This window comes from Muscardinus avellanarius (genome assembly GCF_963383645.1).
Source record: "Muscardinus avellanarius genome assembly, chromosome: 7".
In the NCBI taxonomy this organism is placed as follows: domain Eukaryota; kingdom Metazoa; phylum Chordata; class Mammalia; order Rodentia; family Gliridae; genus Muscardinus; species Muscardinus avellanarius.
The window spans coordinates 62,008,562-62,032,470 of NC_137793.1; the positions used below are offsets into that span (position 1 = coordinate 62,008,562).

The 23,909-nt window shown below is 42.8% G+C and overlaps 1 protein-coding gene across 14 annotated transcripts in view; it reads left to right on the plus strand.

Moving 5' to 3' along the window:
- Positions 1–21,885, plus strand: part of RGS7 (regulator of G protein signaling 7) — a gene marked incomplete at both ends in the record, with an annotated part of 439,059 nt that extends 417,174 nt beyond the window's left edge. For 5 of the 14 annotated variants that reach the window (XM_080698950.1, XM_080698943.1, XM_080698953.1 and 2 more), the window contains one exon: positions 21,835–21,885. In XM_080698950.1, the coding sequence (XP_080555076.1) occupies positions 21,835–21,885 (51 nt within the window). Of the gene's footprint in view, positions 1–1,448; positions 1,503–2,237; positions 2,313–13,691; positions 13,746–21,834 lie in introns of those variants that run through there. The other 9 variants (XM_080698948.1, XM_080698942.1, XM_080698944.1 and 6 more) reach the window with 4 other exon arrangements.
- Between the last annotated feature and the right edge of the window lie 2,024 nt (positions 21,886–23,909).

Sequence of the window (23,909 nt, forward strand, 5' to 3'; positions counted from 1 at the left end):
CCAAACCTTTCATTTTTAAGGGCTGTTTAAGTTGTTTTTGTTTTTGTTGGTCGGTTGCTTATTGTATTATTTTTTGTTATTTGCTCACTTCTGCAGATATTCATGCTTTACAAAGTTTCTAAGAAGCTTTTTTTCTGTCTCATGTTAATCTGTATGCCTAGTTTAAGGAGACCAAATATAATAAAGAAAAGAAAGGAACAAGGTTAAAAACTTGGAGAGATTTTTATTTATGTGAAAAGTCAGAACGCATGTTCATAACTAAAGATAGCGAAAATGTAGTTGCTTGCATCTGAATATTTTCATTTGGCAATTATCCCAAATTTGTGTCCCTATGATGAATTTTATATACCAAAAATGGTAGCCAAGCACATTTTGGGAGAATTGTAATACATCTCATTATTCAATTAATTTTTACAAGTCTCACTCTCCATACATTCTTACATAATCAGGACAACAAAGTATGGAAAAACCTAGACAGAAATACCAATACCATCCATTCTTTTTAATGTTAATATAATCTATAACTTCTTAAAATTCTGAAATAATATCATGGTTTTGTGTAAGTCATACATTTAGTCTAATGTGATTTTTAAAATTCCATTGCCTTAGGCTGGGTGTGGTGGCGCACACTTGTAATCCCAGCATTTGGGAGGCGGAGACCGGTGGATCCAGGTTCGCAGAGAGCCTCAGCTACTTAGCAAGGCCCTTCGCAACTCAGTGAGACCCGGCTTCCAAAAAACTAAAAATACTAAATAATAGGGCTGGGGGTGTAGCTCGGAGGTACAATGCCCCTGGCTTCCATATCAGCCACACACACACACACACACACACACACACACACACACACACAGTTCCATTGCCTTTGCAGCTGGAAATAGATAATATGTGGTTGCACTGTTCAATGCAGCAGCCACTAGCCACATGGGGCTGTTTAAATTTAAACTTTAATTAATTAAAATTACTAAAATTCCAGCCAAGTTTCAAGGGCTCAATAGCCACAGCTAGAGGCTTTCGCACTGGATCGCATCAAATGAAATTTACCCCCAAGTGGAGAGGCCATGCTATAGCAGCACTCTGCCAAATTAATGAAGTTACCAACGGAAACTTAAGCCTGATGCTGAAGACAGGCTGCTTGCTCTCAAATGCTTAGGCTTGGCCAGCATCCCCATAGAAGCTTCACGGGTCTGTTTAATTTGATTTCGCTTGGGAATCACACTATTTTTTTTGCACGAGAGCTTTTCATGTTAAAATAAAAGTATTAATGAGACCAGAGCCCAGACCCCGTGGGAGAGGCCTGTGTGGTGCTCTTCTCCCTCATGGGCCTGTGACTCATGGACCAAGTGCATGTCATGTCATCATCCTGTCTTTCTCTGCTCTGTTTTTCTTGCTTTTTTTTTTTTTGTTGTTCCCTTATTTCCCTTCACCCTACCCCACCCCACACAATTAAGTCTGGAAACTCAATGGATCGCAGAACATCTTTTGAGAAATTTGCACAGAATGTGGTAAGTCCTATTTTTTTGAGGAGTTACAGATCACTAAGTCCAATGAAATTTTCCCCATTTCCCTGTCTCCAGCCCCAGTGCCCACCTTGTATTCTTTGATGTAAAAGTAAAAGCATCGCCTTGATTCAAATCCAGAACACCACGCTTCCTATGCGTCTTCTGACCCAGCCCTTTAGAGAGCAGATTAAAAGTTCACACATGAATGCAGTGTGAAACTGAGCTTCGGGTAGAAGTGTATAGTATGATGTATAAAATGAAGGCACAGCCATTATTCTCTATGTGTTTAGTCCACGAGCCCTTTTCCTGATTAGAGATAATGCATGCGTGTCTGTGCTCTTCCCCTCAGCCCTTCCTTAGGCTTAAATAATTAAGAACAACCAGAGCTTTGTGTCTCCTACCTCCACAGGGAGAAACCTACCTAAGAAGTCTAAAGCCAGTGAGTTGCTATGAGTGGTGGCTGGTGACAAGATAACACCCACCAAAGGCTCACTAGCATGCCTCTCGTAGTCTTTATTTTCCAGGAAGGTGTTGGAAACTTTTGCATAAGCCCCCGCCCCCAGGAAGCAGTGGTTTTCCTATCAGCCTTTGCTTAATATCTCACCCTGTGTTTTGGTGATATATATTTGTTTGTGGGATTCTTTTCATCTATTTATTTTTGTAATGTGCCAGTGCCTTTGGAACTTTCTGACATTGTGTAAGCTCAAACTAAAGCCTTCAACACATTTATTTTTATAGGGCAGAAACATCCCTATTTTCCCATGCCATAAAAACTGTACACCAACACTGAGGGCCAGCACTAACCTGTTATGAAAAGAGGTAGAAACTCTTGGTTTATACTCAAGTTTGTCTGCACTGTCTGTTGAGTTGTCTGGTTAGCTCCATGCTGTGTGTGTGTGTGTGTGTGTGTGTGTGTGTTGTGGCTTTTGCTGTGATGGTCAGTTCAGTGAATTTCATGTGCATTGAAAAATAAGCAAACTGGATTCAACAAAGACATGGATTTGGTTTCAGTTTCCTTCAAGGCTCTTTGCGTTGGGGAATGTTAATCCATTCTATTTTTGAATTAGCACTGCGATTGTACACAGAGTACCTGAAAGACTTTAAACAGCAATGTAGACTTTGAACATTCAATGTGACTACATGAATCAAAGGGCTGGGGAATGTGAGATTCCAGCAATTGATCACACTAGAAACTTGGCAAAATTTTGGCCAGCTCTACTGGAATCTCTGCCCCTTTATTAAATATGGCCCATAAATCACCATGGAGAGATAAAGAAAATATTTTAAAAATTCTAAGATTTTGCTGAAAAAAAGTCACTATAGATAATTATAAGGTACTCTGTGTATTGTTTAGGAACTGTTTCAAATTAATCCTTTTTATGTGAGGCTGATAGAATAATGTTCTCGAGACTGGAGTGGAAGTTTCTGCTATGTAAATTAAAATTAACAGGATATCTTGGGGACCATAGAAAGGGAGAAGTAAATAAGCTGTGTTTTCTCCAACTCCAACCCAAATCTGACCCACTTCCCTGCTCTTCAAATAGCACCACACTGTCACACACTGCAAACCTTAAGAAAGTGCCTATAGATACAAGGGGAAGCCAGATCAAGCATGCCTTTGGCCACAATTCGTATGTGTGCCTGCCTACTGTTTTCCAAATACCATGCGCCATCTTGGAAACACAGGAGTGTTGGAGGCCTTGATTGAGTAGATATCTGTGGCATAAACAAGGTGTTACAATAGACAAGGAAAAGTTAAAATGTTTCTGTTTGATGTTGTGGGGGGCTCCTGCATAATGTGAGAATCCCCAGAGGAAGTGATATTTAACTGGATTAACAGGACTTCTCTCTCTCTCTCTCTCTCTCTCTCTCTCTCTCTCTCTCTCTCTCTTTCTCTCTCTCTCTCTCTCTCTCTCTCACACACACACACACACACACACACTCACTCACACATACACACACACCCATCATAGAGATAACTTTCAGACAAGCTTCAGAAAACACTACTCCTTTTCCATCCAGGAACATTAAAACATTGTGTGACATCTTTCATCCAGTATTTTCTTCTGGTGTTACTCTGAAGACATAGAATAAGGAAATTAGAAAAGTTCTCTGAGTTTACCTTTTCGGTCATTCCTCCACATTACCGGGATATTTAGGGTCAGCAGCATAAGAGTTCCTGAGGATTCACATAGTGATTCTCCTCTATAGGAGACCTCTATGGGGGTGAAAGAATCATTTCAACACACAATGAAGAACGTGTGATTTTATTATAATCAGACAGGCATCACAGGGACAGGATGGAGTTTGCATAAACATTTTAATGGAATCCGTGTGCAGGTCACCCTGATAAACACAGGGAAGCCACGAGGAGTGAAGTAGGGCCACTGTAGGTGAGCCATGTGCACACGCTCAGAGGAAGTGGGGAAAGTGAGAAGACAGCTCATGCTTCCAGGCACTTGCCAGGGACCAGGCTCAGATCCAGGACTTACATACATCAGCTGATTTAAACCAGTGTACGCCCACATGGTAATCCCAGTACTAGGGAGGCTGAGACAAGAGGGTCACAGGTTCAAGGCCAGTCTCAACACCTCAGCACAACCTTGTTTCAAACTTAAAAAATTAAAAGGGCTGGAAATGTAGCTTGGAGATAGAACGGCCCCAAGTTCAATCCATAGTACAAAAATAAAACAAAACAAGAAAAGCTAAAAAGCTAAACTTAGCCCATATGCTGGCCACCTGCAAGGGAGCTATCATTATAGGCATTGTTTTACATATTTTGTAGGTGAGAAAATGGAAAGGTCAGGGGAGGTGTATAACTTGCCCAGAATCATGTAGAGAAGAAGGTAGCACTTGTCCCACATTTATTTTCTTCCTCCAGTCTCTCATTTCCATGGGTCCCCTTCCTGGGCCTCCATATTCTTCCAGATGATGGAGACAAATGCCCCGTACCCCGAGGCTTCCTTCTCTGTGGTGGAGATCATTCCAGGTCTTGCCCGTTTTAGGAAGTTCGTTCACAAGTTTCAGCATAGCATTTGGGCAACATGTTAAAATGGTTTCATTTTTATAATCTAATAAGAAAAATAGGGTTTTGTTTCACCCTAGGGGGAAAAATGCTTTTGTAACCAACTTTCCCCAACACCTTCAGTGTCACCATGCTAGGGAACCATACAGCACATGGCAGGAGAATGGTGACAGGCAGCTCGGGCCGAGGGTTCTCCACGTTCCTGGGGTTCGTCCTGCTCTGTTTCCTAGGACAGTCCCTAGAGCTCTCAGGGACAACTTGGAGAATCAAGAGACGCCGCCCAGTTGGCCGGTTGCTACCACTAGGACCGGAAACAGACTTTTCATACTTAACACCCACAACTCTCTAGATTCTCTTCCTCTTCCTATCATGCCACACCCTCTGTCAAAACTACCACGGCAAGTGCCAATTGGACGACTCACCTCTCTTTAGTTTGTGCGAAGAGGAAATTAAATTAGTGAGGCTTTGGCTACAAAAGTAGAAATAAATAGCAGGGAATGTTAATGTGCCTCCTGCACATTGGCACGCCCAGGCTGCAGTGGTCCGAGCTCTGCGCTGTGTGCCACGGACCGCAGTGAACTGGGGAAGTGGCAGGGACCCAGAACCGACAGGAGTGCTCCGTCCACCTGAAATGAGTCGATCTCCGGGGATCCCATCTGTACTTAATAACTCAGCAGTCTAAATATTGATAGAAACAGATAAAAATCCCATAACTTGTTGGCAGTATTGAAAGAATACCAAGTTTAGAATATTCTCTTAGAATGTTCCTTTTTGGTTAAAGCAGATTAAATTATTTAAGTCTATTGTGCAATCATTAGTAAATAAAAATTATATATATATATATATATATATATATATATATATATATATATATATATATATCTCCTAGCCTTACACAGATTGTGTGTGTATGTGTGTGTGTGTGGTCCTGGAGACTGAACATGGGTGCTCTCCCTTCCCCCACCCCCAGCCCTATTTTTTTCCTTTTCTATTGAAACAGGGTCTTGTTAAGTTTCTGAGGGTCTTGCCAAGTTATGGAGGCTGGCCTCTAACCTGTGATCCTTCTGTCTTAGTCTCCCAGGTACTGGGATTACAGGCCTGTACCACCAAGCCCAGCTCCAGATTTTTTTTTTTTTTTTTTTTTTTTTTTTTGGTGGTACTGGGGTTCCTGGAAACCCTTCTACCTCCGGGCTACACTCCCAAACCTATTTTTATATTTTAATTTAGAAACGGGGTCTCTTAAGCCAGCAAGGCTGGCTTTGAACCTGTGCGATCCTCCTGTCTCTGCCTCCCAAGCATGCGCTCCAGATTTTATGAGGGGTGATACCACTGCTGGATATCTTTTCAAAGGGACTCAAAAATTATAGTAATATTATGAAATCAGAATATTATAGTAATATGTGCACACCCATGTTTACAGCAGCGCAATTCACAATAGCTAAATTATGAAAGCAATGTAGATGTTCATCAGTGGATGAATGAGTTAAAAATTATGGGATACACACACAACGGAGTCCTACTGAGATAAAATAAGCCCTGGCCTGGGAGCTAGATATATTTTTATTTGGATTTGAAGTCTAGTCCCACACCTTCTTTTCCTGTGAATGTTTAGAAATCATTTAAACTGCTGAGCCTTGATTTGCCCATCTGTAATCTCACTTCCCAAACGTGGCTCCAGCTAGCACTTTGTACAAATATGTATATAAATGAATGTTCAGAAACTGGATTATATGTGCATATGTGTTGAGGACATCCTTTATTCATTGAAAATGTATTGTACATATTTTCCAGAAAATCCATGTCTTTCTACATGCAATAGATTTTTCTAATGTTCTACTGATGGACATTTATGTTTTCCCTTATTTATTTATTCATTGCTATTATTGATCAAAGTATGGCAAACATCTTCAAGGTAAATATTGATTTTCTTCTTATAGCTATAAAAATTCAATTGATTAGTTAAATGTAATGCAAATTTCTAGGGATAGAGCTAGCGCGCTCGCTCTCTCTCTCTCTCTCTCTCTCTCTCTCTCTCTCTCTCTCTCCCTACCTCCCCTCACCTTTCCTTTCCTTTTTCCCTAACACAAAAGCACACATCAAACAGAAAAGTACACCATTTTGGATGGTGGGACTCAGACTTGATATTTATGATTTCCAAAACCACTTGTGTTCTATCTCCAAGGTATACCAACAGGCATTTTTATTTTTTATTTTGAAACAGGGCCTCACTAAGTTGCTGAAGGTCTCACAATGTTGCTGAAGCTGGCTATGAACTTGGGATTCTCCTGTTTCAACCTCCCAAAGCCCTGGGATTTCAGGGGTGTGCCACTGCTCTCGGCTTACATCATTGCTTCATATACCATTATACCAGTTCCTCAATCATTCATTTATGTGCATACCTTAAGTTTTTATTGTATGACAGGTTATTTGTTCCTCCTGTGTGCTGGGACTACAGGTCAGCGGCAGGGCTCTTGCTTATCATGCACGGAGCCCTGGGTTTGATTCCCAGCCACAATAAAACAGAAAGACAGCCCACTTAGCCTTACTTTTATTTCTCATGATATTGACTTCTACCATGATGAAGCAGAGACCAACCTTAGAGTGTTTAGAAAGATGTGTGTGTGGTACTAGGGATTGAACCAAGGGGTGTTCTACCTCGAAGCGACACCCCCAGCCCTTTCTTAAATTATTTGTTGAGAAACAGCATCTCATTAAGTTGCTGGTGGTCTTTCTAAGTTACTGAGGATGGCCTTGAGCCTGTGATTCTCTTGTCTAAGCCTCCCAAGTACTGGACTACATGAAAGTGCCATCATGCCTGGCTCAGATAAGTCCATTTTTAAAAAATTGACCCTAATGAAGTTACATCATGGTGTGACCTATACAGTCAGAGCCCTGATTTACGTATACACCCCTCAGATTGTCCGCTTCGCATGAACCTCCACCTAGGACACGAGCAGATGGGAACTGGACAGGGAAGGTTTCCATCCCACGCCTTTGTCCGTGAGTTTATCTGAAGGAAGATTTTGTGCATATTCTTTTTCAGTTTAGTGCTATTGAGTATGATGTCTGGGGTCACAGGTCTAGTGATACAGACAAAATGTATCAGACAATCCTGTAGCACCTTAGGTGGAAAGGGTTTCTAAATGAGTCATTGAGCACCATGCCACAGATGTTACTGCAAACAGAGCATGATTCGGATGGAGGCCAGCATCTTTCTCCTCTCTCCTCTCTTCTCATTTGGTATCGACAGATAGGGCTATCCACCTTGTGTTATTGGACCTGGTTGTGATGGTCTTTGTCTTTGTGGCAGGGTGTGGACCGACAGATAGAACAAGCGTGAGACCGCAAGCCTCAACCGTGTGGATGGTGTATCTCTCTTTCCCTTGGTGGCTTTTCTAGTCTTTCAGCTGAGGCTCAGTTCTGTATGCTGTGGAGTAGAGAGTGGCTTGGGGCACAGAGTGCCTGGTGCACCCCTGGGGCTCCTAAGCAGTGCTGGGGTGGCGGCCAGATAGAGGGTCCTGGTGGGCATGCCCCTATGCTGCCACACAATCCAGAGGCAGAAGTTTCAGTAGTGTTCCCCAAAGCGCAGTCCTTATGAGTGCCAAGCCCAGGCTGATGCTCGGGGCTGTGCGGCCTCAGCTGAAGACCCTCCTGGAGGCCTCTGTGTCCCTTGGAGCTCATGAACCATGTGTTCAGGCAAGAACCAGTGACTGTGCACGTGGGTGAGGCACACCACTCAGATATTACATCCCCCCTCTGCTAGGAAACTTAACTTTGCGAGAGGACAGATGAGAGCCGAAATGACTGCTTTAGCGGTGCTATTAGTTGGTGCACCTAAGTTGGATCCCTCAGATAATGAAAGTTAACTGTCTAACGAGCAGGACTGCCTCCTACTAGCTTCCTGAGTAGAACTTAGGATGGTTTTTCCTAAAGAAGCAAGAATTAGGCAAGTACGGCCCACCACTAGCACAGGAACTGACCCTGCAAGAGAGGAGGAGGAGGGGGGGAGGGTAGGAGGAGGAAGAAGAAGAAAAAGAAGGAAGAAGAAGGAAGAGGAGGAAAGGAAAGAGGAGAAGAGGGAGGGAGGGGGGGAAGAAAGAAAGAAGAAAGGGTGGGCAGGCTCTAGAAAAGGAGTGGAGGACTGACAGGTTTGTGTAAGGAGTTCTCTGGAGGTTTCTAGTTAGAAGAGCAGAGCGTAGACGAAGGTACCTGGGCCATCTTTGTTCCTGCAGCAGATGAAGGTGGAAAAGCTAGAGATCCTAGAGACAGGAAGACCAGTTTGTAGGATTAGCAGCTGATGTAGAAAAACATACATTAAGCCAGGGGTGGTAGCACATGACTGTTATCTCAGTACTTGGGAGGCTGAAAGCGGAGGTTCAAGGCCATCCTTGGCAATTTAGCAAGATCCTCAGCAACTTAAAAATTAAAAAATAAAAAATAAAAGAGCTTGGGGTGTAGGTTGGAGATAGAATGTCCCTAGGTTCAATACCCAGTACCACAAACAAAAACACAACACACACACACACACACACAATTAGATAATAAGGACAACAATCAGGTGGTAAATAGAAGCAACAAAGGAAGAAGACTTGGGTTACCAGAACATTTCCTAGAAACAAAAATTAAGCCAAGTTTACTGGAAGACTACAGGAAAATAAACCTCCAACTATCTCACTTAAGAATCCTAAGAGTTCAGCCGGCATGGTGGCACACGCTTGTAATCCCAGCATTCCATAGGCTGAGACCAGAGGATGGTAGTCGTGGACAGCCTCAGCCATTTAGTGAGGCCCTTCACAACTCAGTGAGACCCTGTTTCAAAATAAAAAAATTAAACATAGGGCTGATGGTGTGTCTCAGAGATAGAATGCCCCTGGGTTCCACCCCCAGAACTCCAAAAAAAAAAAAAGAAAGAAAGAAAGGAAGGAAGGAAGGAAGGAAGGAAGGAAGGAAGGAAGGAAGGGACAGATCACATTCACATGTCCTCAGTGTAAAATTGGCTTTTCTTACTAAAAAAAAAAAAAAAAAAAAAAAAAAAATGCTTAAAGCTGGTGAGCACCGGTGATGCCACATGTGGCTTTATTTTTTTTTATTTTTATTTTTTATTTTTTTGGTGGTACTGGGGTTCCTGGAAGCCCTTCTATCTCCGGGCTACACTCCCAGACCTATTTTTACACTTTTATTTGGAAACAGGGTCTCCTAAGCCAGCGCACGCGGCTGGCTTCGAACCTGCGCGATCCTCCTGTCTCTGCCTCCCAAGCGCGGGGATTACAAGCGTGCGCCACCACGCCCGGCCACATGTGGCTTTAGAATAGGTGAGAACACCAGAGACAGAGGCCTGGTCACAACCTGGAGCTGCACCATTAGAAATAATGAACACCTGACTCTACTTTGAGTGCATGTTAAATTTGACATCATAATAAGCCCACTTCTTATCTACTTGTATTCCATTCATAGGTTTCCCGGCCATATGAGATGACACTGTTTAATTCTATTCAGTGCTATTGGACTCCATGTGGTAACATAGACTAACACAGAGAGTTGATTATCTGCTAAGTTGGAATGCCAAGTTCATAGGTGCAGAAGGTTATGCCCATAGCTAAATGCCTACTCAGCAATTTTGTGCATTACTATGATATTTAGAGCATATTTGAATAATAATCCAAGTTCAAGCATTTTCAGATAAAATCAAAGGGATGTATGTTAACCACGCCCCCTCCCCCAGCCACTATTTCTGGGTGATAGCAGTAAAACAGGCAATTTGCAACAGCCAGACAAAAGAAATCTCTCTCCAGATTGCATCCTTTCTTCTCGAGGATGCTGCATCTTCATAAGCCTTTGGCAGAGTCTAGATAGTTTAGCAGGGGCAGAACCCACTCCTCTGCACTGCGTCCTGACGGCCACCGTCACTGCTGCATTAAAATGCCAGGATCTCAGAGTAATGCAAAAGTACACCCAACAACTCTCAATACATTAATTCTACCTGTAATTTTGACCAGCAGAGATTAATATGAAAGAGGTAAAAACAAAAAATAAAACTTTTTTTGTGGAACTGGGGAGTGGAACCCAGGGGCTTTCCTACCTCCTGACTACACCCCAGCCCTATTTTATAATTTATTTGAAAACAGGGTCTCACTAAGTTGCTGAGAGCCTCACTAAGTAGCTGAGGCTGGCTTCGAACCTGTGCGATCCTCCTGTCTCAGCCTCCCAAGTGCTGGGATAAAACAAAACTTTAATTCCAGAGCAAGAGCTGCATGACCTGAAGAAGGAAAACAAACAGCAGCTGGACTTTTCTCCCCAGAAATAATGCAGCAGCCCAGATGCATTTTCAAAGCTTGGTAACTGCCATGACAGATTTTTCTTCTTTGAGTCATGCAGATCATACTTAGTATAAAAGAGTGCTTTTTTTTTTTAGTAGCAATAAAAACAATATTACCTAGTAGATACGAATCAGTTACCACAAACAGGAGCAACAACCACCCATTAGCAAAAGCCATCACTTAAAAAAAGACATATTATGCCAGGTAGAGGGGCACACATCTGCAATCCCAGTGCTTGGAAGGCTGAGAGAGAGAGGGATCACAGATTGGAGGCCAGCCTCAACAACTTAGCAAGACCCTCAGAAACTTAAACCCTGTTTCAAAATAAAAAAATAAAAGGGTTGGGGTGTACAACTCACAGGTAGAATGTCCCTGGATTAATTCCCCAGTACCAAATATGTATCTCTATATTCAAACACATATCTAGCAAGAACATGCCACTAATACTAGAAAGAAAAGATGATTGGGGAGTCTTTTTTTTTTTTTGGTGGTACTGGGGTTCCTGGAAGCCCTTCTACCTCTGGGCTACACTCCCAGACCTATTTTATATATATTTTTTATTTGGAAACAGGGTCTCTTAAGCCAGCGCGGCTGGCTCCGAACCTGCGTGATCCTCCTGTCTCTGCCGCCTCCCAAGCGCAGGGATTATAAGCGTGCGCCACCACACGCGGAAGTCTTTGTTTTTTTGAAGCACCTTCAGGAGACAGTCACAGAAGAAAGTGTAGGGCTCGCAGCTGAGCAGGAGCTGGCAGCCTCCCTTCCCCTGGGGCCAGCCCAGACGCCCCTGTCAATCTCTTTGCAGGCTCCGCACCACCAGACATCCAGAACCTGCTGCCTGCTCAGTCCAGCGGCACCCTAAGACTGCAGAGGCAGTCCTTCCCACCTTCTAGGAATCCTTTCCAGAACTCCAGTACGGATCCTGGTTCTGCTTCCTGGAGCCGTGCAGAATCATGCAAACCACTTGTCAAGATGATAACTGGTGGTGCATATCACGGCAACTCCTCTCAGGGTTTCTTCTGAATCTCAGTTAAACTTTCTAGCTTTGTTTCTCCTTCTTTTCATTTTTTTGGGGACTGGCACTGGGGATTGAATTCTCAGAGATTCTACTTCTATTTTATTTTTTGCTTTAAAACAGGGCCTCACCAGTTGGGTGCGGTGGCACATGCTTGTAATCCCTGCACATGGGAGGCTGAGACAGGAGGATCGCACAGGTTCGAATCCAGCTTCTGCTACTTAGTGAGGCTTTCAACAACTTAGTGAGACCCTGTTTCCACATAAAATATAAAATAGGTCTGGGAGTGTAGCCCTGAGGTAGAAGGCCCCTGGGTTTCTCCTCCAGTATCACATAAATAAAATAAAATAAAGCAGGGCCTCACTAAGTAGCTGAGGGCCTCACTAAGTTGTCTCAACCTCCCAAGTACTGGGATTACAAGCATGAGCTAGCACACCCCGGCTAAAATCTCTAATTTTTCAATATGTGTTCCAACTATCCTTATCTCAACATCACAAGGGGCTTGGAAAATGCACATTCTATGACCTCATCCTAAATAAACAGAATTAACTGATTAGAATCATTTCTCTGTCTGTCTCTGTTTCTTCGTCTCTGTCTGCTGCATTGGTTATAAGCATCTCAGGAAAATCTGGTTTGGGGTGACCTAGATAGAAGCACTTTACCCTGACTTGTTCTTACCGGCCAAAGTGATTCCAGAATCACCTGGAAGTCTTCTCATAACAGACTGCTGGACCCGGCAACCCGGAGGTCTAGTAGAGTCATTCTCAGCGATATCGCTTTGAAAGCCACCGCCCTACACCAACCAGCGCTCTCCACTGCCCCCATGGTGTCAAGGGTGCGCTCAGTGTCAGAGCTGAGAGGCCGGGCTTGCTCCTGGTGGCCACCCTGCTCTGAACTCTTCAGTCGGGCTACACAGTTCTGCCAGGCAGTTGTGTTTACCTAGCGCGTGTGAGGCCCAAGCTCGGTCCCCAGCACCCATACCCACAAAACTTGTGTTTGTTCCCATAGCTGTTAATAATTGACTATACATTTACATAATTTATTCAAATATACATAAGCTAAATTTTGAGTACGAAAAGAAAAAGCTATTTCTATGAAAACTAAACTGAATAAAAAGACTTGATGTCTATCAAATTATATCTCAGAGTCTCACATTGAGAAAGTAGGTCTCTCACATCTTCTCATTTAATAACTTCCTATTCTTTCGCCCATCTTAACAGCTTTACATGTGCCCCAGTTCAGCCGTAGTCATCAGAACTGAACACAATTCTGTAGCTGTGTCCCGACCTGGATGAGGTGGGACTGTCGTCTTTCTGGTTTTATGTCCTATGCCTTTTAAATCTGACCTGGAAATGGACTAGCTTCCCTATCCCAGCCTGAAACTATAGCAAAATGTATAGTCATTTAAGGCATAAACTAAATCTTTTCTCATGCACTGAAGTGTTTTTTTTCTTATGTACTGCAATTACATCTCCATGACTGTATTATTTTCTAAGGATGTTTGTTTGCTTATTTATTCATTTTAGGATAAACTTGGCTCTTTACCCTTCTTTCCACTCAATTTTAACTTGTGACTGTTTCACAGTTTATCTTTATAGATTTACATAAACGTTTGGAATCTCTCTCACTACCCAGTCTTTTAACCAAGATTATGAAACTGGCCGTATGCATGCATTTTATCAGAATCCTCCCCGTTTAGTCGTTCAACTTACTATTGAAATGCCACCAAATCCTGGGACCTGGGAAAAAGACAGAACTCCACCGCCCTAATACTTAGCGCGCCTTCAAATAGTCATGTGTTCAGTTATGAACTGCGTCTTTCTCTGTCTCATCCACAGAGATCCCATGAAAGACTTCCACATGGCCTACTTAGCCCACGAGCCTTTGTTTAAAGCAAGCTCCTGTCCTCAAATCTGGTAAACCCTTTCTTAAAATGTGAATGCGTTATGTCCATGACAAAGATCTAATGCAGTGTCCACGAGGAGTTTTTTTTTTGTTTTTTTTTTTTTGCAAATAGATAATAAAAGCAGCATGCCAAGAGCAAGCTGAACAGAGGACTTAGGCGGTTTTAACAGTAGGAAATGCAGATAGCCAATAAATAGATGAGAGAACACTCACAGAGCTCGTCACTGAGCCAGTAAACAGATGAGAGCGCTCGCACAGCTCATCACGTAATAGACACATTTAATTCAGAAAGCAATAAAATAACTTGCTCCAGCAAATAAGTCAGTTTTCTTATAATAAATATCATTAGAAAGGGGAAAAGAAAACAGGTGATCCCACCTGCTGCTCCTGGGAAAATGGACTGCTGTCACTTTGGGACAGAATTTTGACATTCTGTGCTAACAGGGTCAGAAAGCTCCCACTTTAAAGCAATAGTGCATCCAGTCCTCAGCAGACCCCAGTGTAGCAGCACACACAGGAGCCCCAGCGCATCTGCTTATGATCTGATCTCAGAAGACCCCGGAGGTCCCCACACACGCACCAGCCTCACTGCATCGGGTCATGCCAGACGTAGAACACACGCTGCAGGTTCTGTCTTCACACAGCTTTTGAGTGTGAAGATCTGAAACACACAGGGGCATTTCTGCTGATGGAAGGCTGCACAGATACTAAAAATCAGAATTCACAGCTGTGGACTTCATTTTTTAATACCACCCACATCTGACACATCCAAAGAAAACATTTTACATATCTGTGTGTATATGTGTACTGCACTTATGTGTGTTTATGTGTGGATAAAACTAGAACATTTCACTAAACAGTACGTTCCCTGATTAGGTACAGTGCTCATATTTTGTTTAACTTTTTTTGTTTAACTATTTTGTTTAACTTTTTAGTACTCATCGGTTGCCTCTTTAAGTAGACATCCTCGTTTACCTATGCATTGAGTTTGGAAAACAGTATTATTTTAGAGGAAACATATGTAACAAAGATAATTGATTAAAAGATAATAGTTAAATATACAAGTTACTCATAATAAGCCATAATACTATGAAAAGTGTCATTCTAGTTTGGTAAATAAAAACCTTAAAATAAGTATTTAAAAAAGAAGTATGCGAATAATTTTATATCAGGTAACTTTTTATATTTTTATGTTCTCATTTTCTCTAGTGCATATATATACTTTTACCACGGGAAATATTTTTACTTGAAGAAATTAGCGTTTGGCTTTGCTTGTCTCTCCTAACCCACAGAAGACACTGGCGATCAGCCTTAAATGCATATATGTTCATGAACTCCATCCTTTCAGGATATAATACTGGATATTCAACATTAAGAAAACAGGTTGCAAAACTACCTGTCGACCCCTTTCTTCCTCTTACAACTTAAGCTTATGTTTAGCATTTGAAGATCTTGCACACTCTCCACAATTTTGCTAAAATTATACACTGTGTTTCTGTCAACTCATTTGCAAGTTTATCTGAACTTTCCAAATACCTAGCCTAGATCCAATTCCATATATATATATATATATATATATATATATATATATATATATATATATATATATATATTGGTGGTACTGGGGTTCCTGGAAGCCCTTCTACCTCAGGGCTACACTCCCAGACCTATTTTATACTTTTTTATTTAGAAACAGGGTCTCTTAAGCCAGCGCAGCTGGCTTCGAACCTACGCAATCCTCCTGTCTCCACCTCCCAAGTGCGGGGATTACAAGTGTGCGCCATCACGCCCAGTGTCCTTCTTACCATATTTTCAGTTAGAAAAACCCAGATTCTTTTAGTCAGTTGGTTAACACATAGAATGGGACCCATGTCCTCTTATTCCACACCCTCTTATGCCTCTCCTTCTCCAAGTTAAATGTTACTTACCCCGAGCTGAGCATGGTGGTGCACACCTGTAATCTAAGTACTTAGCAGGCTGAGATAGGAGGATCCTCAGGTTGGAGGCCAGCCACAGCAACTTAGGGAGGCCCTGTTTAAAAATAAATGAATAGGGTTGAGTGTGTACCTGGAAGGTAGGCTGACCCTGAGTTCAACCCAGTGTACAAAAAATAAAGTTACTTATCCCAAAACATTAGAATCTTTTTACCCTTCCTTATAGCTATTTTTTTTCTCTCTCTAGTTGTTTGCTTTTGAGATGAGACTTTCTAAGAAGGCATTCAACTCTTGGGACAATTAAGTGCTTATTTGGGGACTATTGTGACGTTAGTGTATTTTAGCAGCCGTCAGTTGCTGGTGACTTACACAGTAATACAAGACAGCACGTTAGTGCATCAGAGCGCCTGCAGATTCCTTGGGCAGAATTCAGAGGGTGCTGCAGAGCACAGGGACAGTAGAGGACAGAGGTCTGCACAGGTTTTGCACAGACAGAACCCAGCTGAGAGAGCCCCAGGGCCGCGCCCCGTAGGGAGGAGCATCTGAGCTGTCTGAAGCCTGGAAGCCTGGACGGCTCGGAAGTGCAGGCGGGACATTTGTATCTGGGGCAAGGCGGGAGCATCTATGGGGAAAGAGCAAAGGGAGAGCTGCCGCTGGACAGGCACTGCCTGTTGCTGCTCCAGCAGCACCGCCTCGCCATCGATACGGGCTGTGGAGCTGGCCATCTGCTCAGATCATGGCCCCCCAAAACCAGTGGAAAGGCGGCCGCCAGCCCCGCGGTGAGACGTTCTAGAATGTGCAGGAGTTGGGAGGAGGTGGGGAATGATCAACAGAACCCAGACAAGTGGGACTGTGACTTGAAATGATGACTTTTAAAGATTCCAAAAGATGGTGATCACCCCTCTTCTTCTCTGTAAAATCTTCTGAGGTTATCTTATAAAAAATAAATCTACCTCCTTGCACCTCCTCCACTGTCCAGTGTCCTATGGACTAGGAAAAACTACGGACTGTTTCCATGACAGTAGCCAAACACGTGGGCTTTTGTACCCATGCAGAGGTAGCTCTCCATCCTTTTATCAAGTGTTTGCAGAGGAAAATATGGAAAGGTGTGGGCCCAGCTCGCAGGCTGCAGCCACGAGCCAGGCTTCCTGTCCACTTTCACAGACTCGGGGCCCACCTTCTCATCCTTCTTCTACTGCTTTAAGAACAAGAATTATGCCAGGCGTGGTGGCCCATGCTTATAGTCCCAGCATTCGGGAGGCTGAGACAGGAGGATTGTGATTACCAGACAGCCTCAACTACTTAGTGAGGGCCTTTGAAACTCAGTGAAATCCTGTTCCACAATAAACAATAAAAAGTAGGGCTAGGAGTACAGCTCGGAGGTAGAATGCCCTGGATTCCATCCCCGGTACTGAAAAAAAAAAAGAATTAATTTTTAAGTCAGTTAAAATCCACAGCCACTGCCAGGCATGGGGTATACACCTGTAATCCCCAGCCATGAAAGGCTGAGAGAGGGGGATCTCAGGTTCAAGGCCAGCTTCAACTTAGCAAGACCCCAGCAACTTAGTAAGATCCTGTTTCAAAACAAAAAAATAAAAATAATAAAAATAAAAAACAAAAAGGTGTAGCTTAGAGGTAGAATGTCTCTGGGGTTCAATATCCAATGCAAAAAAAAAAAAAAATCTTAATCCACAAAGAAGAGTTAAAAAACAAATAGAAGTTGTTATGTGTGTTATTTGCATTTAGTTGTTTCCTTTCCACCCTAATTATATCAAAACCTCTAAAAAAGTGTATAGGACAAGAAGGAATTGGTGTGGCAAGGGTGAAATATTACTGAGAGACGTTAGAAAACTCGATTCAAGTGATTCCTGTGTGACAGACAGGACAGCACTCTGTGGGTGCCAGCCAACATCTCAGGCTTATTTTGTTTTAAATTAATTATGTGCTTATTTTTCCACCATATTGCTCATTAATTAAATATTACCAAATCGAATAGCAACTCAAGTTTTGTGTTCTTCTGTCTGTACTTGTCTTTCCTAATAATAACTTTCTATTTCCACTGCAATCTATTTCTTTACACTCTTGACATGCAGGATTTAAATCATACACAGTCATGTGGTTAAAATAGATATTATTCACTTGGAATTATTAAATTATTGTAAGTAATTTGGCTAAAAAATGTTACTGGAGAGGTTTTTTTTTTTTTTCTTTTGCCCTTTAAATTTTTAAAATTAAGATGTTAAACTGGGCATGCCTGCAACCCCAGGATTTGAGAGGCCGAGACAAAAGGATTGTTGGTTGGAGGCCAGCCTCAGCAACAGAGCGAGACTTTGTTTCAAAATAAAGAATAAGAAGGGCTGGGGTTATAGCTCAGAGGTAGAATGCCCTTGGGTTCAATCCCTAATAACAACAGAAATAACAACAAAAGATGTTAAAATGTAGCCGTAAAATTTTCTCAGGTTTTTGAAAATTTTATGAAAAGATTCTTGTCAGCAATGCTTCCTACCTCTTCCAGTGAAGTGCACTGAAATTGTTTCAGAATTGTGGACATGCAAACAGAGAGAGGCCCAGCCTGCACTTCCTAGAAGGACCTTCTCCTAGCGCAGCCAGCAGGGCCCGCTGCAGTTCCTCACGCTCTGGAAGGGGGCGCACTCTCCTTTCCTATAGTCAGCAGGGCGTGACATGCCTGTGGTTTTCAGGTAGAGCTGCAAGGTCCAGACCTTCAAACCCAGGCAAGCCGCTGCGCGCCTGCGCTCTTCACATTGACCCCAATAGGGCCTTTACGTTCGTTTTGCTGCTAGGTATAACCAAGGTGGCTTTCCAGTCGTCTTGTACACAATGCCAGTATCCTTGCTGAGGAGTTGGTAAGCCCATGTCATATGAAGAGTTTTATTGCTTGACTCGATTGACATGTAAGCACATGTGTTTCCACATGTTTTTCTTTATCACAAACCCCTAGGTGGACCTAGGGCTAGACTTCTCTATGAAAGTGTTTCTAAATATTTCTTGGGATAAAGGCTACACTTGTGCCAAACTGCATTTTTAATGATGTCCATACAGAACAAGTACTAGTAGCTTTATTGACTTGTAAATATTTGAAAAACAAACAAAAAATGAAGAAAGAAAGTCCCATCTCTTTTTATTAAATTTCTAGTCCAAATAACATGATGATGTTTCAAATAGCCTATTTCAACGTAACCATTTCACTCTTCTCAGAACTCTGTAGCTTTAAAAGAAGCAGTTTCATATTAGCATCTTTATCCTAGTCGTCTTCTGCATGGGAATTTACTCTTTTGCTGCAAAGAGTATGTTCCTCCTTCTACCCCACAAATGACTTAGAAAGTGTATGTCTTTCATGAGTGTCAGTGATTCAGGGCTGGGGCTGTAGCTCAGTGGTGGAGAGCCTGCCTAATATATGTGATGCCTTGAGTTCAGTCTCCAGTAACACACACACACACACACACACACACACACACACACACACACACGTATATGTAAGTTATTCAGTTTCATAATAAATATATATGCACACACAGATGCACCTATATTAATATCACAGAGACTACAGTAGTAATTGTAGGAAATGGTATAGTCTTTAAGTTTGGAAAAGCACCTTTTAATTCTAACATTATTTGATTACTTTATTGTTCAAGTTTGGGATGGAAAAGCAATATAATTTTAAGACAGGTACGATAACATACACCTATAATCTCAATGCTTGGGAGGCTGAGATAGGAGGAAGATTGCGGGTTGAAGGCCAGACTCAGCAACTTAGCACTGAGTAAGACCCTATCAAAAAAAAAAAAAAAAAGGAAAGGGCCGGGAATGTAAGGTAGAATTCCTGTGAATTCAGTCCTCATTACCCCCAAATCCATAAGATTTACAAATGATGGATTATTAACGATTTATTGTGATTATGAAGGAGGGAGGAGGGAAACACACCCAGTGCTGCGCGCTTGTGTCTCTTTGAACCTCACTGTGATGTGTAATTGCACTGCGCTGATAAAAGTATAAAAATAAAGTGGAATTAAATTAGAAGAAAAATGGAAAAGAAAAAGCTAAGCCCAAATCTAAAATACTGGGAATGTTTTTCATTTTAAAACTGTGCCTGCACTTCTATTGTCCAGAAGCCACCCAGTGTATCTTCTTTCTGTAACAGCAGCTCAACCAGGCTAAGGAACTGGCCCTGAGTCCTGGTCCCTCTCAAGCCTCACCTACCCTTTAGCAGGCTCTGAGCCACATTAGGTACAGATAAAGCTGTTGCTATGACTATAATTTGTTACCAAAATATTCTATGTCTCAAAAAACTCTTGATTTATCTTTGTTATTTTATCCTTTGAGAAGCTAAAAACTCAATTAAATAGGCTGCCAATTTTTATACTAGTATATATACAAATTATAAATGTACCAGGTGCAGCCAGGTGTGTGATCGTGCTTGCCTGTAATCTCAGTTCTTAGGGAGCTGAGACCAGAGGTTCTCAGGTGGGAGGCTGCCTCAGCAACATAGGAAGGCTCTGTTTCAAAATAAAAAATAAAATAGGGAAGGATGGGGTGTAGATCGGAGGTAGATCCTTGGATTCAATTGCCAGTACAAAGAAAGAAGGAAGGAAGAAAGGAAGAGGGAGAGGGGAGGAGAGAGGGAAGAAGGAAGGAAGGAAGGAAAGACAGATGGACAGATGGACCAACGGACCAACCCAGGAGCGGTGGTACACACTTGTAATCCCAGTCTCTCAGGAGGCTGAGGCAGGAGGATCACAAATTCAAGGCCAGTCTGAAAAATTCAGGAAGACCTGTTCAAAATAAAAGATAAAAAGTTCTGGTGATAAAGCTTAGTGATAGAGTACCCGTGAGCTCAATTCCTAGTCACACACACACACACACACACACACACACACACACTAGAGATGAGACAGAAGCCCCCAACCAACAGTCTGTATTCTGATAAAAACTGTCAACTCCTATCTTTCCAGAGAACTTAGAATTGATAGGAACAAGTTGGCTTTCAAGGTTTTTTTTTTTTTTAAAGAGGAATATTTACTCAGTAGATTAGCACAATATGTGGAATCAAAATAAATCAGATTCAGCCACCTATGGCTAAACACACCTGTAATCCCAGTAGTGGGAGGCTGAAGCAGGATGATCAAAGGTTGGAGGCCAACTTCAGCAACTTAGTGAGACCCTATTGCAAAACAAAAGGGCTGGAGGGATGGGGAGGGAGTGGGGTGGGAATTGGGTAGGGGTTAAATCGGTGATGTGTACATGTATGTACACACAAGGTTTTTTACCCCAATAGGATGTATGAATATAATGCACCAATAAAAAATTAAAACAGAAACAAAAAAAAAAAAGAGGGCTGAGGGTAGAACACCTCTGGGTTCAACCTCCAGTACCACATGTGCATGCACACACATACACACACAAAAAAAATTATCTAGGATTATTCCAGGCTTGGGTTGGAGGAAGTCAGGTGGAGAAGGACGAAAAGATGGCGGTGTGGAGTAGGGCGAGAATCCACACTTGTCTCACATAATTGGCCTCTTTTTCTCCTTTTTATGGGGTGGGGGATAGACCTGGTCTCCAGTTCCCACCAACCTCACCCCAGGGCATTCCGTTAATCAGCTCACGCCCACACTTCTCAACAGGGGCAAGGCGGCAGTTCCTTCACACAGTGTGTCCACACCGCTGTCCTTCAGGGCAGCACCGTGTTCGTGACCAGGTGGGAAGCTGGGATGGCCTCAGGGCTGAGCCTCGTGGAGTGTGAGGGACACGTTTCTGACTTGCTGACCTGTGTTGTGAATCCATCAGTCTGTCCTGCGGTGGGAGGCGGTGCCTGGCAAGGCTGAGGGAGGGACAGTCGTTTTGTTTGTTGTGTTGTTGGCGGGGAGAGGGTGAGGGGGGGAGTCATCCTGATGCCTGAACTCAGATGTACTCGAAGGGCTCGGTTTGGGGGTGGGGGTGGAACTCAGTGGTAGAGCGTGTGGTCAGCGCACGTGAGGCCCTGGGTTCCATTCCCAGCATCACAAATAAAAAAGGGTTCAGTTTTGACCCTGGGGCAGAATAATTAGCTGCAATAAAAAGATACGACTAGTATGCAGATTGTCGGTGATCATACTTCTTTCTCCATTTATATTCTTTTTCTCAGGGGAAATCGCTCACGTCCAAGAGGTTAACAAACCTTGTTCAGTCTTACTAAAAAGATCATGGAGCAGGCTGGACTCACGCACAGACCTGTAGCTTGTCATTATCACCTGGCGCAGAGGACGCTAGATCAAGACGTTGCATGAACGAAGGGCCTGAATGTCCTCTTTCCTGCTCACGTCGAGAGTTGCCGTGTCCAAGGGCCTCTGCCGTCCCAGTCCTCCACCCCACACCCTCACCTGCTCTCCTCCTCCTCTTCCTCCTCAGCTGGAGCTCTGTCTTTTCCTTTTTAACAAGTTCAAGTAAAAACCTTTCCCCCTTTCTCTCTTTCTCTTAAAGCTTCTGCTAGACACACAGTTCACTGAAAATTGTCAGTCACAAACTGGAAGACTTGTGAAAGGAAAACAGAAAACATATATCAATAAGTATACATATGGCTTCACATTTATTAAACAATAAATTAGTGCCGAGAGTTCCCTTCCACCCGCGTGTCCGTGTGTTCACAGGCCCAGAAAGCTCATGTCTTTGTCTGCTGTGTGTATATTCTCATTTAATGTTTCTTGCATTTATTTTTATACCATATTTAAATAAAAACACCTTTTATCCCAAATGTATCAAAGCTGATCCTTCCTCTGTAAATTTGTGTATGTTTATATTGTTGTTTTATCTTTCATTAAAAGATGCCAAATCTCGGTGCCTTTGTGACTTTCTCTTGAACATTGTGATGAAAGAAAATGGTAAAAAAAAAAAAAAAAGTACTCCCCGTAAAAGAAAATGATAAGAAAGCACTCCGCACCCGAGTTGCAAGCGCAGTTCCCACCGGGGATTTATTTCAGGGGGTGGAGACCAGCTTGGGTGGGTGCAGTTGTCAGCAGCAGATGGAAAGTATTTCAAGTTGGGGCCTCATCCCAAGACGGATCTTTTGTCTCCACCGAAGAACAACATGAATTGGCCTTGTTTTCAGAGCTATTGAAAGAGGACTTCCTGTCTCCTTATGAATATACATATCTATGGTTTGCTAATGAAATTTCTGTTAGAATTAAGATGATTTTTTTAAGAAAAAAAAGTTTTTGTGGTACTGGGGTTCCTGGAAGCCCTTCTACCTCTGGGCTACACTCCCAGACCTATTTTATACTTTTTTATTTTTGGAAACAGGATCCCTTAAGCCAGCGCGGCTGGCTTTGAACTGATCCTCCTGTCTCTGCCGCCTCCCAAGTGCGGGGATTACAAGCGTGCGCCACCACGCCCGGCTTAAGAAATTTTTTTAAGCACAATTTATTTTGGGGGGTGGGTGGGAACTGGGGATTGATCCCAGGGGCATTCTACCTCTGAGCTACACCCTCAGAGTTCTGGTGGGTTTTTTTTTTTTTTCAATTTTGAAACAGATCTAAGTTGTTGAGCATCTCACTAAGTTGTATCTTACTAATTTGCAGAATTTGGCCTCAAATCTGCAATCTTCCCATCTCAAACTTCCAAGACCTGGAATTACAGGAATGTGATAAGTTGGGTCCCTCCCCTTCGTGATCTTGGGGGGGAGGCGGAACCCTGGAGGTGGAGAGTCGGCCCTGCAGACTACAGGCATTGCGAGAGGAGCAGCGGTCCACGCTTAGTCCCCCCACCAAAGTACTGCCTTAAAAGGACTACTTCCGACCTGGAACCCAGATGACTCCAACAGCCAATTGGGACTGGTCCCTTTCCCCATGACTGGCGGACCCATCCCAAAGGGCGCTGAATTAAACAGATCGCTGGCTTATTGCCTCCTTCATCATCTTTGCCTCTATCAGAATCTTTCAGTATGCACCCAGACCCAGCTTTTAAGCACAATTCTAAAAATACCTAAGGTCGGGGTTTCTGAACTTTTGGGTGTTTACAGATTCCTTTGAGAATAAGCTATAACCACTAACATTTAGTGAGTGCTTACTAAATCCCCGTCACTGTATAATGGGATTTATTCGCCTATAAAGTCCTTACGTTTTATTTTTGACAGTTCTTTAGACCATCTCTGCAATTTTGAGAACGTTCAAAAGAAAAGAGGTCACGTAACTTACTTGAAGCCACACAGCCAAGGGACTGGGTTGA